Consider the following 18,067-nt stretch of genomic DNA (forward strand, 5'->3'; position numbering starts at 1 on the left):
AAAATCACTTCGAAAACTGTGTATTTTGCAGGTTGAAAGCATTAACGGATTGGAAGATGGCAAATTCAACATGGAAGCATTCAAGTGGGCATGGCTTGTCAAACAGCCACGGGTTTTCCTTTTTGCCCGCTTCATTTTGGGCGGAGGTTAATAGTAAAGTTAAGTTTAAGGAATTTTTCCTTTCAGTTAAAGCTCCATAAAGTGAGTAACGTCTAGTGACCAGTAGTAACGACTAGTAACGTAGAATAACGGATGGTGACGAGGAGTAACATATATTGACGGTAGACAAAATAAAGTAACTAGTATTGATGTGTAGTGTTGGCATATGACGTTACTGTATTGCACCAATTGTGTCCTTACCAGTATTCCCTCTGGTGCTAGGACGGAGGGAAGTCTGGACCCAAGTCTCTGTTTTTACGAGGAAACATTGTAACAGTTCGTGGACCAAATTTTTCATTTTATTGTCCTTTCTCCGAATACCTCTGCTGTGTCATTACATAGAGGAAAGACCATGGTAAGTTCATGATGCAACTGACTGCATGTTATGCTTTTGTCGTTTATCGAGTTTGGCATTTCTTTTAGGGAGACCCCGTCGTGGAGTTTAAGGCTGTTTCTCGCAGAGATGCTTTCCAGCGAATGGACAGCGAATTAGCAGTGGTGCTTGATACAGCGCCGGAGGAAAGACGAGTGGTAAGGCAACCAAGATATTTATCTGCCATAGTTTTTTCATTTTCATGATTTTTAAGCTCTAAGTGAGCAATCAGTAAATTGATTATCATAAGGTTTTTGACTTTCAAATGTCTTGCTCATGAGCCGGGAATCAGCACCCCCCAGACGCACCCCCAGAAGAGGATCGAATGAAAAAGCTCACAGAACTATAGAAAAGGAGTTTTTCTACTTTATCGTAACGAATTTGATTGCATTGAAGTGAGGGTCAGAATGGGGATGCTGGAATCTCAGCTATCAGCTAAATGTTCGTCCATTTCTCAGTTGTCAGCTAAATTTTTGGCCATATCTCAGCTAACAGTTAAAAAACACATCAACAAATCTCAGCTATCAGTAAAAAAACACATCGTTTCTCAGCAAACAGTTAAGATTTTGGCCGAATCTCAGCTATCAGTTAACCCCAAGTAATGGCAGACAACGTGATCATGTCATGTTACATAGCATGGATTTCACGTATGTTGGCGCGTGACCGTCAGCCCCCAAGGCCTGCCTTGGGTAACGTAAACTTCAAGTAATTAAATTAAATCATCGTTCATATTCCCCACTCCCTAAACCAAAAAGCCGTTCAAATGCCCCCATAATAGGTCCATTTTTGTAGGTGATTAAATGCCCGCACTGCCAGGGAATTTAAAAAGTTACGATATTACTCTACTACTGTATGTGGTAGCTTTCTAATGCTGAGTATGCAAACAGGTTGCAATAACAGCGCATTTTTTTATTCTATTATTCTGTAACTACGTTACAACATATCAAAGAAAACCATTATGAAACATAATTAATGAATTTTTATCACAAATCATTAAATTTCACAAACATTGAACAATTAACTGTCACTGGGTATAAATTCATGTAGTTTTTTAATTAAGGATAAACTGGTATTTTAAAGAATACCTGAATTTAAGCCTTTTTATATCAATGTTTCTACTGAAATAAACTTTGTTTCTTTCTCAATAATACTGTCCTCAATAATCTTAATATTGTTGTGATATTAGCATTCCATCAATGCAGATCAACTATCGTGCAAATCATAAATGCAAACTTGAGAGATAAGGAAGTTTTTAAAGAATTTAAAATATATATTTATGAGAAGGTTTTTAGCGACCGTTGGTCAAGTGATCAACTTTCTCTAAACAAAAACAACACTTTTTATCAGATTTCCTCCCCCGGGACGACAAAGGTGTCAAATGCTTTGATTTAACCGATACCTTACGGCCGCAATGTTTTTGCACAGTCCCATAAATAAGCAACAAGTTTATTGTCATGTGTATGCTCACAACTCAGACCTCTGTTCCTGCTTAGCAGGGATCTTTACATACTTTGCATTATGTTTCAAGGCCCAGCTACGGGATTCTTCTGAAGTCAAATCTGGCTTGATCTTGCTTGTACTTGAACTTTTTTCCAAAAATAAAACACTCAGTGAGAGGGAAATAGCGAAGTACTATTGATCAGTGATGTTAATCTATCGTCTTTATATACCAATCAAAGCTTCTCTTTGCTTTTTAAAGAAATAGTTTTTTGTTTCAGTGATTGGCAATTTGGATAACAAAAGACAATTTATAAAATAGTGTTGTTAACAGATATCCCTTGACTATTATTTTTGTCGTTGCAATAGTATCATGGCAAGTAGTGACACAAAAATGAAAGGAGAAAGGATTCAAGGGGAAAATTCCTGCTTCAACATATGCAGCCTGTTCTTTGATGGTTTGTTTTTATGTTTTCGTAGGAAGCAAAAGAGAACTTCAGAGGCTTCAAAGAGTTGTTTGCTCGGTTTCTAGAGGAAACAGGTCCATCTGTCGATTGGGACAAAATCAATCCCCCTCCAGAGGGATCGGTGAGTCAAAAAAATGTTGAGACATAGTTAGATTAGCCTGTACAGCTGGCAAGCAAACAAAAAATTAGTGGTGAAGCCAAACAAACAAGCAGCAAAGACGCAAGGGGACTCTTTTGTTTGGCTTCAATGATTGTTTGTTCACTTGGACAAAACTGTTAGTTTTTTTGTTTCTTTACTTGGGCAAAACCACCAGCTATGCAGCGTAAGTTAGATAGTTGGATACATTGTATTGGCTAGAGCTCTGTGGCCCATTTCTTGAAAATTCCGATAAGATTGTGGGCCCGAAATCAAAATACATTTACGAAACTGCCTTCCTCTTGGTTTGATAAGCTGGCCTTTTAGTACAGTGTGTTTTCAAGATAACAAAAAGCAAAATTTTAGGTGAAGTTTGTTAAGTTAAAATTTCTCCCTTCTCAAAGTAAGGAGGGAATTGTGACACTGCAGAAAGACTTCCAGTACTTTAGAGACCCAAGCCACTAAAATGCTGGATAACCATCCGTAGTACAAAATAAATTCCATGTTTTCATACACAAATGTGGTTGGTGTGTATATGCACATTTATATGGACATACACTGAAGTCTTTGTGTTGATTAAAACTTTCGACTTACACCTTTATTCACTAGAAAACGTCAACCATGCAGCCGTTGAACAACAGTACTGGTACCAGGATTGCTTACATCAGGGAACGGCATTACTAAACCACGAAACAGCGAAATAAAACACCAAAACACCATGTATGACTCCACCATACATTGAATACTAAGCAACAAAGGTTGGATTTGAGATTAAATACTATGTATTGTTTTAGGCCTAATTAGACCTAAAACGTTATTGCTCCTAATTCATTGAGATTAAGATTAGGATTCAGATTAAGACTGAGATTAGGAGCAATGATTTTTTAGTCCTAATTAGTCCTAAAATGATATTTTAATCTCAAATCCAACCGTTGTTGGTTAGTACTAGTATTCAATGTATGGTCGGGTCACACATGGTGTTTTTGTGCTTCATTTCGCTGTTTCGCTGTTTCATTGCTTAGTAATGTCGGTCAGAGACAGAGACCAGTTGAAGTCCTGGTGCTGTTCGCTTGTCTTTTTTTACATCAGACAAGTTATTCTGCTTCATACTGTGTTTCTGCCGCAAGAGCCAAATCTCTCCAAACACTAGTTGCATTAATTGGGTAATTTTATGCTGTAGAAATGCTGGAGTCTGACTTGGTAACCCTTTTTTGCTTCAAAATGCGGAGAAAGTGAAAACCAAGATAATTTGACTTGCATGGCTTGCAGCAATCATTAAACAAAAAACTCTAAGCAATGGTATATCTCAATTTACATGTTACTGGGTGATTTTAAAGGAATGTTTTTTATGTTTTTAGATTCTGAAGTATAGTGAAATATCAGATGCATTGGAAACTGATGTGAAAGATGCTCTGAACAAACTAGTTGTTGTAAAACTCAATGGAGGCTTGGGAACAAGTATGGGCTGCACAGGACCCAAGAGTCTTATTTCTTTACGCCGTGATTTGACTTTCCTTGATATGAATGTCCAGCAAATTGAGGTGAGTTTCTAACGTGAGTTTGTAGGAGCTCATTAACTTGTCATAATAAATAGTGTAATTATTAATATTTGTAGTTTGTACAGTTAATTACCTTTAACTGCAATGATGGGCCTTTTCATGTAAACAAGGTCATGTGGGCTGGATTGGTTTCCTAGGCTTTACAGGGATTGGATAAATATCTTCATGGTCTGTTTTTCACCACATTTTAAATTTTAATGTACATTGGCTGACAGTTCATTGCAGAAGTTTTGCTTTTCAGATATGATATGAGGCTAAAATGTAACATTTGGTAACACACTAATGACTGATATGCAGCAGCAGACTGCACTCACATGTTTCATATGGGGTAGAAAACTAGCACTTCACATTACACTGTAATAGTTAAGTCTCTTGAATTATAAGTGCTACACAGCCAACATTTGCAAAAACGTAACCCTTCCTTGTACTTGTACATGTTCACTGCCGTGACGTTAACATCTTCAGTTCCCACGGCCTGCTCCCGTCTGGCCTTGTAGCTCAGTCGGTAGAGCAGCAGTGATCTAACCCGAAGGTCATGGGTTCAATTCCCACCCTGTTCAGAGTTTTCCTCTGCCCTTGTGTGGGTCCATTTTCATCAGTAGGGCTAATGCTCACATGGTTCATATGGGATAGAAAACTAGCACTTCACACTTAAGACTTACACTCTAATGGTTAAGTCTCTTGCAATACTATATTGTTGGAACCTTTGTTAAGGAAGTATATTTTCTATTTCTTGACAGCATTTAAACAATAAATATGGTTGCTTTGTTCCACTTGTTCTTATGAACTCTTTCAACACACATGATGAAACAATGAAGACATTGAGGAAGTACAATTCCTGCAACCTAGAAATTCACTGTTTCAATCAGAGCTGTCATCCACGTATTGTGAAGGAGTCCCTGCTTCCTTTGCCAAATGTTTTGGGAAACAAGATAAATGAATTTAACGTAGAACAGTAAGTATCACTGACAGTATTTAACATGACTGAAATTAAGTTTACAATCATTTACATCAAAGTAATATTTTGATAAGAGAGCTATTGTTCCATACTGATACCCTGTGAAATTGTTTCTATTTGTTAGCTGAATTACACAATGGTCATTCCGTATTTTAGATAGGGCATTTTAATAAGGGTAACAGTGGTTTCACTACACTGTACATGTAAGTACCGACAGCCGACAAAAAGCTTTGGCTATTTTTCCCCCCGTTTTTGAGGAAACGAGATGCTTCTGTGAAGCATACACTGGGTTGCCTGTGGTACGTGCTACAGAAAATCAGAAGGCACTGAATTGTGTGGTATTGAAATACAGCATTCCAGTCTCTGAAGAATAACAAATAAAAGAGAAGCGAGAAACATTGGCTTCTGGGCTGACATGTTGATAATTTTCAAGTTCCCTCACAACTTCGTTTTACCACAAGTGTGCCCTCTGAGCATCTGATGGCTTTCTAATACTGAAGTTCACTGAAGTTAAGCCCTGCCGGGCGGGGTTAGTGTTTGGATGGGAGACCAAAATAATGTTACCCCTCTTAAAACAGAAGCATCGGACCGAAAATACTATTAACTCTAACAAATGCGAACTCAGCAAGGTACAGATCTTGTTAGCTTGCTTTATGCAAAACAAATATTGATGAAAAAGCAAATAACTATTGATACACAGTTTTCAGAAAGAGCAGAAGGAAGTTTCCCGGACGGTCGATCGAGAATAAAATATTTACGACATCAAAACAACATTAATTTTGAACCGTGAATATAGAATATAAAAAGTTACGATCAGCGACAAACATTTTGGGAGATTTTTGCTACGTTCAAGTAAATTGCAAAATCGAAAGTGACATGGCCGGAATTCAGCGGGCGCCGTGATTAAGTTACCGCTGTATGTTTACTCGCCAAACAGTGAAGCATCTGTGTCAAATGATGGCAAGATACCGGGTTTTTGTAAGTTTCTTTTTCTGTCAAGTGTTATAAAGTTTGACAATGAAATGAGCGAAGTCAAAACAAAGATCACAATCGCCCAACTCTTATTTATGCAAAGTCAAAATTTACTCTCCAAGACACGTACGACGTTATTTATCACCAGGTAATTCCATCATTTTGGAAATAGCAGCTACTTTATTATTCATCTGCGTCACAAGTTTTCACTGATTTTGGGGCTCATTTTGTTGAAACTCAAGCACGCTTCCAACAGGCCTGTGAACCCTTCCTGCTTACAGAGCGGCAGGTACAAAACGCAGGTCACAGGTCACAGGTCACAGGGCACAGGGCACAGGGCACAGGTCACAGGTCATTATTTAACCTATACAGAAAGTATCCTAAACATTCATAAAAGCTAACCTTAGGCCTTATTAGTCCTAATTAGGCCTTTTTAGGCCTAATTAGGCCTAATTAGGCCTAAAGAAAAGTATCCTAAACATTCATAAACGCTAATTTTAGGGCTAATTAGGCCTAAAGAAAAGTTTTTAGGCCTAAGGTTAGCTTTTATGAATGTTTAGGATACTTCCTGTATAGGTAAAACAGTGACCTGTGCCCTGTGCCCTGTGCCCTGTGCCCTGTGACCTGTGACCTGCGTTTTGTACCTGCCGCTTACAGAGCAATACTAAAAAACTTCTCCCATATCACATTTCAACCTTAAGCTCGAAAATTCAATACACAACATGATATTATAATTCACAAAGGCAGAAAATACCACAGAATCCTTTTCCAGCGAAAATTTTATTGAAACAAACAACATATTTGCTCTTTGAGGCGAAAACGTCTTCCTATTTCATTGCGTGCGTGAAGACAAGAAACTCAATTGTGTCAAATTACCATGTACTTCAGGTAAATACTGCTCACTTTGATTTCGTCTCGACGGGCGATAGGTTGTTGTCGAGGTCCAGTACTCGTCGCTTTTGAGATTCATACCTAGTTTATCCAACTGACTTTCCATTATTGAGCTCCATAAGGGTATATTTTGTTTAAGGATCCACTAAAACGCCATTCGCGTTGCATGACTTTCGACGCCATTGCAGGCTAAGTTAATGATTCTACTGTGCCCACCAGAGAAATCTACGCAGTTCCACTACCCTCTCGATCCTAAGAAAATACGCCCAGAAGGCTCTATACACAAAGACACCACTTACCAGGGGAGTGACAGGCAAGACTTTTACCGACACGTAAAAAAAAAAAAAAAAAAAAAAGAAAAAGAAAAAAAAGAAAACTAGATGCTTCTGTGAAGCATACACTGGTTTGCCTGTGGTACGTGCTACAGAAAATCAGAAGGCACTGAATTGTGTGGTATTGAAATACAGCATTCCAGTCTCTGAAGAATAACAAATAAAAGAGAAGCGAGAAACATTGGCTTCTGGGCTGACATGTTGATAATTTTCAAGTTCCCTCACAACTTCTTTTCACCACAAGTGTGCCCTCTGAGCATCTGAAAGCTTTGTAATACTAAACTTCATTGAAGTCAATCCCTGTTTCGCGGGGTTAGCGTTAGGATGGGAGACCAAAACAATAAACCCCTCATAAAAAACAGAAACATCTGACCGAAAATACTATTAACGCTAACAAATGCGAACTCAGCAAGGTACAGATTCTGTTAGCTTGCTTTATGCAAATTAAATATTGATGAAAAAGCAAATAACTATTGAAACACAGTTTTCAGAAAGAGCAGTAGGAAGTTTCCCAGACGGTCGATCGAGAATAAAATATTTACGACATGAAAACAACATTAATTTTTGAACCGTGAATATAGAATATAAAAAGTTACGATCAGCGACAAACATTTTGGGAGATTTTTGCTACGTTCAAGTAAATTGCAAAATCGAAAGTGACATGGCCGGAATTCAGCGGGCGCCGTGATTAAGTTACCGCGGCATGTTTACTCGCCAAACAGTGAAGCATCTGTGTCAAATGATGGCAAGATACCGGGTTTTTGTAAGTTTCTTTTTCTGTCAAGTGTTATAAAGGTTGACAATGAAATGAGCGAAGTCAAAACAAAGATCACAATCGCCCAACTCTTGTTTATGCAAAGTCAAAATTTACTCTCCAAGACGCGTATGACGTTATTTATCACCAGGTAATTCCATCATTTTGGAAATAGCAGCTACTTTATTATTCATCTGCGTCACAAGTTTTCACTGATTTTGGGGCTCATTTTTGTTGAAACTCAAGCACGCTTCCAACAGGCCTGTGAACCCTTCCTGCTTACAGAGCAATACTAAAAAACTTCTCCCATATCACATTTCAACCTTAAGCTCGAAAATTCAATACACAACATGATATTAATTCACAAAGGCAGAAAATACCACAGAATCCTTTTCCAGCGAAAATTTTATTGAAACAAACACATATTTGCTCTTAGAGGCGAAAACCTCTTCCTATTTCATTGCGTGCGTGAAGACAAGAAACTCAATTGTGTCAAATTACCATGTACTCAGGTAAATACTGCTCACTTTGATTTCGTCTCGACGGGCGATAGATTGTTGTCGAAGTCCAGTACTCGTCGCTTTTGAGATTCCTGCCTAGTTTATCCAACTGACTTTCCATTATTGAGCTCCATAAGGGTATATTTTGTTTAAGGATCCACTAAAACGCCATTCGCGTTGCATGACTTTCGACGCCATTGCAGGCTAAGTTAATGATTCTCTACTGTGTCCACCAGAGAAATCTACGCAGTTCCACTACCCTCTCGATCCTAAGAAAATACGCGCAGAAGGCTCTATCCACAAAAGACACCACTTACCAGGGGAGTGACAGGCAAGACTTTTACCGACAAAAAAAAAAAAAAAAAAAAATGTGGGGGTTAATCCATAATTAACACCTCAAACACCTTAGGATGTCCCCCATTGACAGAAAAATTGTCTGGTGTTAATCAGAGTAAAATCTGCAAGTCTCACTCTTAGGAGACAATGGGTTAACTAAACATCTTTAAAACATGGTTAACGTTTGGTGTGAACAGGGCATTAGATTGAAATTCACTTTGACAATAACAACAGTCAGTTCCTCAGCTCAAACCAGCTGACAACTTCACATTTTATTGAAATCCCTGAATCCCTGAGGTACCATTTGAGCTGTAACAATCTGGCATTTACAGGCTTGTGCAGGTGACCTAAATACTGCAAACCTGTAGGGTACCTCTCTCGTAAAAATAGTAATGAATTTATAGTACTACTTTGTTAACTGTGCTTTTGGCAAACAACTCAGTGGTGTTTGGAGGAGAGTGTCCGATATACCCCATTGAAATCCACTCTTCATTCAAGTGTTTTGACAGTGAACTGTTCATATCCGCAGTTCATATGATTCATTTCATATATCATTTCATCAGTGTACTGTTCAATACCTTACAGTTGGTACCCTCCTGGCCATGGTGATATCTATCGCTCATTCTACAACTCGGGTCTGCTCCAAAAATTCATTGACAAGGGCAAGGAGTTCATATTTGTTTCTAACATTGACAACCTGGGAGCCACTGTGGATATCAATATCCTTTTATCTATAATTTTGTCATGCAAACCAATAATGTCTGTGTGAACTTAATATTAAGTTGGTCGCAGACTTTTCCTTATTGGTTTTGTGGACCAACTGCCCAAAAACATCATCCCAAACCCTCCTTTAATTTGTATCATATTTCAGATTTAGGATATTCCTGACTCAGAATAGCAGAGGTTATAGTTCTACTGTGTGAAACATTAATTGAACTTATATTTCATAACCAAAACCATATATCTTGACTTATCTCAATAATCCTCCTTGCACACCTGCTCCAGAGTTTCTCATGGAAGTTACAGATAAAACAAGAGCTGATGTCAAGGTAAAATGAAGGCCATTCCAAGACACCTAAGATTTAACTCTCAGGCAACCTTTTCATTTGTTTATGTCCATGAAATTTAAAGAGTGTACAGTGAAAGTTTGAAATCTACAGCCCAGTTCAAATGGTTTTGAGTAGTAGGCATCTGGCCCTTGCCTGGTGGGAAGGGAGGGGGGGGAGCTTTCCTGAAATATTTTGAAAATTTTAGCTTGAAATGGTTGCATCTGGTGCATTTTGGAAGTAAATTCAGCCCCTCTTTTTCAGCGTACAGATAACACCACTCAACTTGGGCTTTTTTCCTCAAATGCCTGTTATTTTCCACCAGTAGCTTTATTCAGAAAGTGTGAACATGTAGTTCTTTGATAGAAACGCAACCATTTGCGTTGATAATGGTAAGTTAATTAATAGTCAAAATAATGCAAAGTAAGTCCTTATGAAATAGACAATATTAAATTAAACTCTTCAAATCCTTAGGAATACATTGCATAAATGCAAAACTATGGGTTTGTAAGTCGAAAGAATTTCGAAATTTTCGGCTGGGAGAAGCAGTGGAATGGTCTCCACGAGCTTGTTTAGACGCCATCTCACTGCAAGAGCTTCAAATGAAACAATTTTATGGGTCATTGCAGGAAGCCCTACCTTGGATTCCAGAGGTTATTTTCTCGCTTTTCATAGCGAGAAAATAACCTCTGGAATCCAGGGTAGGGAAGCCCTTAGGGTTGCAAGCGTTAAACTAACAATCATTATTTACCTTCTGATAGTTAATCTTAGCAATCTGGAAAATTCGTACCTTTCATTTTTAGGCAGGAAGCCTGTTGGCAGCTCTATGTCTCATTGTTAGAGCATGCAGATCACTACAGTAGTGATCAGAAAGTCGCATCATTATTTGAAAATACTTTTTTATGTCTTATCAAGGCATTGCAATAGTTTCTGGTAGAAACCCCAGGTAAGCAGAGGATTTTGTTAGGTTTGGCTGCAAGCAAATGCATGACAACATTAATGGCCACAACAATGTTACTTTATTTTGTTGTACAGGGAGGGACCCTCATCGAATATGAAGGGAGACAGAGATTGTTAGAGATTGCACAAGTTCCAAAAGAAAATGTAAGCTGTATATTAAAGAAGGATCAGTATTATTCTCACACAACTCCGGGAGTTATTGTCAGTCTGACCACAACTTGGTTAATCAAACATGAAGTAGAGTGTTTCACATGCACTCTTAACAAAAATCGAAAACAAGTTTTTTTGATTATGCTATGGTCAATGTAATGAAAGTTGTTAGTTACTCCAATGTTTTGACCACTGTACTGTTTTCCTTCATCAGGCAGTGGTTGGGAATGATTGCATGATTGCATGATGCCAAATACAGCATAAGATTATTTATTCTTTCTTGAGAATGATGATGATCAATTGGAGGAAGTTTATTTGAATATTTAAAAATTCTAACACACGTTACAATAGATCATAATAAACAATTGTTTTATTTCATCGTGTTACAGACTTTAAGTGACAAATTTCTGTTGGGTAGTACCCATAAACTTTATAAATTTAAAACAAGGAAAAATATGTAAAGTAATATTCAACTTTGGTGCTCTTGGCAAACAATGGATAGTGCACATAATCTGCAGATTTTCGAAGAATATTGCTGGTCAACAAATCGAATGTAGTTCAGCGTTGCCTGTACTCTTATATAGCAGTGCGAGTGAGTCCGCAACAAATTTTGACCACTGTGAGGACGAATATCATTGTCGATAAGAGTATAGACTATGCTGAACCACGTTCAATTTGTTTTTTTTACCAGATGTAGATCGCATGCATAAATGGCACACAACTGTAAAATGGTGTATTAGTGCTCCAGCGTTAAACGACTTGACTCTTAAAGTGCTACTGTGAACACTAAGTGACCCAAGTTTTAAGCCTTATTTTATCCGGGATTTTCCTATGCGATGGTCAAATCTTTAGAGAGCTGGATCGAGGAGAAAATGACTCGCTTGTTTAAGGGTGCAATGCGTGTGTACGCGGCTGAATTAACATGCAACACGGGAGTTTCGTGCTTTCAAACTTATGGGTCGTCTTTGGCATATATAATAAGCTTGATTTGATTTGGTGAGTAAATGATGCCACTTTCCCCTAGATCCAACCCTTTGAAGTCTAATTGGTCAGTTTTGAACGCGAGTAATGGCGGACCGTGAAATTTGGATAAAATTTTTTTTTGCCAGTCAGGTGTTTAGCAAACACACTTTCGAAATCTGAAGAATTGATTTTTGGATCATAGTAGCACTTTGAATATATAGTACATTGTTCATTTATGTAATTCCATCAATGCAATATTGTTATTTTAGTCAGTTCTAATGATCTGCTATTCATATTGTAGGTTGATGAATTCAAGTCTGTTAACAAGTTCAGGTAATGTGAACATGCTGATTTTCAAATTTAAAGCAGAGATAAAAAAATATCCTGAATACTTAGCCGGGGGGGGGGGGGGGGGAACTGGACAAATAACAAGCGGAGAATTGGAAGGGGCGCCCCTCCCCGTCATCTCGCCGCATCGCCTCCTATTTTTTGCCTCCCGCGCCAGCAATCCCGCCAGCTATGAATATTTAACAGACTTTCTCAGTGCATTTTTTGTCTTTGTAGGATTTTCAATACAAACAACCTGTGGATGAAATTGAAAGCTATCAAGAGGCTTGTGGAAGAAAACAAAATGCACATGGAAGTTATTGTTAATAATAAGGTCAGGACAAGTGAAATAACTATTTGCCTTTTTTAAAAAAGTAAGGGACTCAGGGTTTTGTAAAGTAGCGGACATATTTCTGAAAGCACCGGACGTGACATTTTTGGTGCCGTGGACGCCTTGCGAGCGCCGAAGGCGCGAGCTACCTCGGGCGCCCTTGGGGCATGCCCCGCCCCTACGAGAAATGTTTAAACTAGAACACTCAGAAACGCTGTTTCCAGTGTTTCTGGAACCCAAGAATCAGTTTCCCAGGTAAGACTGGAGTTTACGCAAATTCTCTTTAAAAAGTATATATATAAAAAATTATAATACTACAAAAATAAAACAAACCCCTTAAATATTGGCATCAAAGTTCCGGACATGGAATGGGACACCACCGTACGAAATGTCCGGCCTTAAACGAAAACCCTGTCCGGCCTGAGACTTATATTAGGAAATTAGGGTAAGAATTCGTCATTGAAGTTTAGGCTTTGCAAAGAAGAATATACGGCTTTTCTTGGACTTGAGCCCACGATCTTATAATTAGTCTGCACACTGCGCAAACGACTGGTACATCATTCCACAACAAAACATAATAGTTATATTTTCATTACTCTAAAGCGAAGATATCATTGAAACGTAATCGATCACTTTAAAATTTGCAAACCAAGGATCCGTTTCGCTATAGTCCCGAAACCCTTGGCACCTTTTTCGGGTGTTGCAATTCCCTCTGTATCTCAAGAACGGATAAGTTAACAAACTTTACAGTTGTGAAGACTTCCAGCCTTCGAAAACAAACGGCATGGAAGTTTCACAAAGACCTTTTCGGGCCCGAATAGTTTAGGGAGCTTTCCCCAAACGAGCCTTGGAACTTTCTTGGCTGGTGTAACAAAGGGCTCTTTCGTTCTTGTGGCACATTTGAATAACGAAAGAAGAGGTTATAAACAGATGTATTCTTTATAATATCTTTTCTATTGTTCCAGACACTTGACAACGGCATGCGTATTATTCAACTGGAAACAGCCGTTGGTGCAGCTATGAAAAACTTTGAGGGAGCCCGTGGTATGATACACAGAAAATTTTACATTATGTGTAATACTTTCGATCATTTTATCAATCTTCGACTTTTTCTTTTCTCATCCTTTAAGGTATAAATGTACCGCGAAGACGTTTTCTTCCAGTCAAAACCTGTTCTGACTTGCTGATTATCATGTCAAACCTGTATGAGATGCAACATGGACGCTTGACAATGAATTCGTTGCGGCAGTTTCCGTCTGTGCCCATAGTGCAACTCAGCGGTAGTCATTTTAAAAAGGTGCGTGGACAGTTCATTTTATGCGGAGCGTCGGTGTGCAACGGGAACATTAGAACCCACAAATGACCAGCTCCCAACGTCAGTGGCTTCATAGCTCAGTTGGTTAGAGCGTCGCACCGGTAACGCGAGGTCACGGGTTCAAACCCCGTTGAAGTCCTGAATTTTTCAGGCTTCTCTACGCAATTGCAAAAATTGCGCTCATAACTGCGAGGATCATAGCTTCACTTGAGTGCATATCCTTGTTCGGCAAAGTATGCCTTCCTCAAACTGATCCCTGAAAATATGCGGGTGCATTTCGGACACCAGCTGTTTTGCCATACAATTGTCGCTTTGCAAATATTTTTCATTTGAAAACACGCGAGAAGAGCCTTTTTTTTTTTGATGGGGAACATGAGAACTAGTAATTTGGCGGTCGCAAGTCCGGTTCTTGTTTGTTATTTATTTGTTCGAGCAGGTTGAAGTATTGGCAGCTATTCAGCTGATGTGGACATGCTATACCCACCCACCCAGGACAGCCAGGACAGCCACGACACTACTCTTCTCGCGTAGTGTGTGGGTTCTTTAAAGTCCCACAATGAACTTATGAACATGGAAGATATTTGAGAGACGGGGCCTACGGTTTATAGTCCTTATCCGAGAGGACTCAAGTCTAACCATTTGCGGAAGTTATTTCAAGAATAGTACTTTCTCCTCAGTTATTTTAAGACCCTGAGTGTTGGTCCAGCCGGAGTCGAACTCACGACCGCGTGGCATCCCGGTGCTCAACCAATTGAGCCACCGGTGCGCGGTCTTAGAGTAACTGACAGTTTTTCGTGCCCCACGAGTGTTTGGGACCCTTAGGCCCGGTTCAAACGTCGAACTTTTCATGTGGCGAAGCTAATGCAAATGAGAAAAATCTATTGTTTTCGCTTATTTGCATTAGATTCGGTTCATGAAAAATTCGACGTTTGAACCGGGCCTTACAAAACGGGCGGGATATTTGTTACTGCGGATCCTCTCCTCTTATCCTCAAGAAATTGGATATCTCTGAGTAGAGAAACGCATTTTTATGCGGTTTCGTTTTCTGGGACAACAGTGTAGGCGCGGATCCTAAAAATATGCGATTATTTTTTTTCGAGAACTTTGAGCTTCAAGGGATCTGCCTGTTGTGGGTTACGTTGGCTTGCTTCCTTAAAAGAAATTGCTGTCGCGGTCGTTTTTTCCGACGATTTTCTTCAAGATTTGAAAATTCCTGTAAGAGAGGGAAAAATTAGCATGGACCGCACTTAATTCTCCCCATAATCAGAAAACGGGGAATAAACAAGCGGGAGAATTGACATGCGGCATACCTTTCTTTTTTTATTTGGTCCAATAGGTGAAGGACTTCTTGTATCGTTTTGAGACAATTCCCGACTTACTAGAGCTGGACCATTTGACGGTGTCTGGTGACGTCACATTTGGCAAGGGAGTGTCTTTAAAGGTATCGTATACATGGACCGGGAACCGAGTTTACACAGGCTTTTTTCACTTGAGTGCCATATTTATTTTTTGTTTTTGCTTTTCATTGAAACGCGTGAGAGTTGGGCGCCGAATTGTTTACCTCATTTTCTTCGTGAATCGAAGGCAAAAGCTGAATAATAGAGCTTAATGCGATGTTACGATTAGGTTTTCGCGAGCGACACAAGCATTAGCAAAAGCGACATGCAACAGTATACAGAAGTCTTTACCTGTTGTTAGTCATGGTCTTTTATTCCAAATCACTTTTGAGTTTGTTTCTTACGTGCTTACGCTTTCATCGTATTTGGAAACCAGGTCTTAGATTAGCTAGAGATTATAGCCATACCAACTTTTTCAGGCGATTTTTGTTTGTAAGCATGAGAAAATTGGTCCATTTTGTCAACTTTCAAGCTATTTCGTCTATTTCCGTTCCCTCCCTAGTTAGCTATACACGACAAAAGTACCCTACGTGCGCTAATACGGTTCTTGGTAAAGAAAATATATCACAGTCACAGGAGTAAGAATAGTAGTTTGGATGACACATCGTATATTTGACTTCGCCTACTTGCAATACTATCATATGTTGAATTTTAATTGTGTTAGTTTATTACGTTGTGGTTTAATTTGCTGGAACTGATTAAGTGTTTCGTGTCCTTTTTTGCAGGGAACTGTAATTGTAATTGCCAATCATGGTGAAAGGATCGACATTCCCTCAGGATCCATCCTAGAAAACAAAATTGTCTCTGGAAACCTTCGAATCCTACAGCATTGATGGCAGATTTGCACGGTTGCTTCGAATTATAGTCATTTTCATTAAAGTGTAGAGATTAATTATCTACTGGGACAATTTCAATTGAGTGTGGCAAATATTGCTTCTCATTCTTAGTCAATCAAAAGCTGACACGCATGGCACATGCATCTATCTGCCCTGCCATATGTATGTGTTCGGCCGAGGTAAATTGTGCCTGGTAACGGGCACATTCGTGTAATTAGTGCTACATCGAAGACACTCTAAATAAGACCATTTTCACGAAGTGTCTTGTCTTAAAGTAGACGAATTAAAACGAGAAACCTGTACGTATTGAGCGTCTTTCGTATATATCTTCAGTTTGAAATCAGTTGTCATATTTTTAGAAGAAAAACACCTTGTTGTAAGGTTTAAATTCCACATATTTTAATCGGAAAATCGTTAAAAATAGGACAAGTACAATTATTAAAAGCCTTGTTATGGTTTTATGTAAGTGGTACGGTTTGCTTTAGTTTAGTAATGTACCCTGTTAGGCAGATTCTTTGGGACACACGCATAACTGAACAATGTTGCTACAATAGGTTAAAATTGGCTTATCCTTCCCCTTTCAATGTTCAAACGTCCATGTTGGGATCCACATTTATTAGAGTTGGAAAGTAAGGGGCAAGGCTACGAGGTTGTCAGAAAAGAGAGTCGTGTGCAGAAGTTTCTCAGTGTAATTTGTCCAGGATTGTGAAGATTGCTAATCTCCTTCGCAGCCGTTTTGTGGATGTCACGTGGGGCGAGAGTTGCGTAACACCCCGATAACGCCTGCTAAGGAGAGTAGTAGATTGCCTCCCTTCTTTCATGTGCTTTAGTTTGATATATGAAATATCAACATCTCAGGTCAACTTAAAATCTGTCCCCTTTCCCTCTTACTCGTCAATGGGGGCCACTTCAGGGGAGAATGGGATTAAATGAAAAGAAGTAAGATTGACGATAAAGGAAATATGCATTCTGATTTGTGACTTTAATAAATCCGCTACGATAGAGTTGGGCTCTACAGGGGAGGGTTCTGGAACCCCTCTCCTATTTTTAACAGTGATTTTATCCCAGCAAGAGTGTAATGGACTCTCGATTCGCGAAATTCTTCGTTTTGTTCTATGCTTAGCGTTGCACTTATGAAGTTGGGATTCGTGTGTAACAATATGCACGTGTGTGCAGAAATGCACACACATGTTGTAGGTTGTCTACTTAAAAAAGGCTTGCAAAGGGGAGTTCAAGGGCACCCCAGGACCCCCCTCTAGCAACGTCCTTGCTTTGGGCGGTAAATTTTCTGTTTTTCCAGATGTGAGTGATGTTGAAGTTGGGTGAAGAGCATGGGGACACTGTGTTACCTGAGCTCATCAAAATTTCCATGCATCTAATTATCTTCATGGACATATCTTCCCCTTCCCCAATTACCTGACACAGACACAAAGATTGGCTGCGTGCAAATGCCTCTTTGAAGCTGCAGCCGTTTATTGTAATTAATGTATCTTGGGTTACTATCATTGCAACATGAGTGGATTTACCTGTGAAAAAGGCTTTGAGGATCTTCCCAATAGAAACATCCTTTATTTTGTCCTTAAAGCCTTTCCCCAACATGTTATTGGTGTATGATATGTAACATTAATAATTCATGATAAGGCAATAACATAAGTAGTTTACCTATGGAAAAGGCTTTGAAGATCTTCTCAACAGAATATCCTTTATTTTGTCCTCAAAACCTTTCCCCAACAAGTCATTACGATTTCTAAGTTATAAAACTACTTTCATTGGGTCCAACTAAGGTCATTCCAGCTTAACTCTTGGATTTACTATACATCCTATACCTTAACACGTCCTAAAATCAAGCTTTTGCCTTGAAAAAAAAA

General features: G+C 39.0%; 1 protein-coding gene and 1 non-coding gene across 2 annotated transcripts; both read left to right on the forward strand.

Annotated features, from left to right (window-relative positions):
* Positions 1-359: 359 nt before the first annotated feature.
* On the forward strand, positions 360-16,660 carry LOC137979508 (UTP--glucose-1-phosphate uridylyltransferase-like). Its single transcript, XM_068826777.1, has 14 exons — positions 360-514; positions 583-690; positions 2,450-2,557; positions 3,931-4,113; positions 4,872-5,086; positions 9,460-9,593; positions 9,835-9,923; positions 10,956-11,024; positions 12,295-12,326; positions 12,558-12,654; positions 13,617-13,695; positions 13,782-13,948; positions 15,303-15,407; positions 16,089-16,660. The coding sequence occupies exons 1-14, from the start codon at positions 512-514 to the stop codon at positions 16,194-16,196; spliced, it is 1,497 nt and encodes a 498-aa protein (XP_068682878.1). The 5' UTR covers positions 360-511; the 3' UTR covers positions 16,197-16,660.
* Trnat-ggu (transfer RNA threonine (anticodon GGU)) lies at positions 14,033-14,105 on the forward strand. Its single transcript has one exon. It is a non-coding gene; the product is annotated as a tRNA-Thr (tRNA).
* Positions 16,661-18,067: the final 1,407 nt, after the last annotated feature.

The sequence above is a fragment of the Montipora foliosa genome, chromosome 12 (assembly GCF_036669935.1).
Source record: "Montipora foliosa isolate CH-2021 chromosome 12, ASM3666993v2, whole genome shotgun sequence".
NCBI lineage: Eukaryota > Metazoa > Cnidaria > Anthozoa > Scleractinia > Acroporidae > Montipora > Montipora foliosa.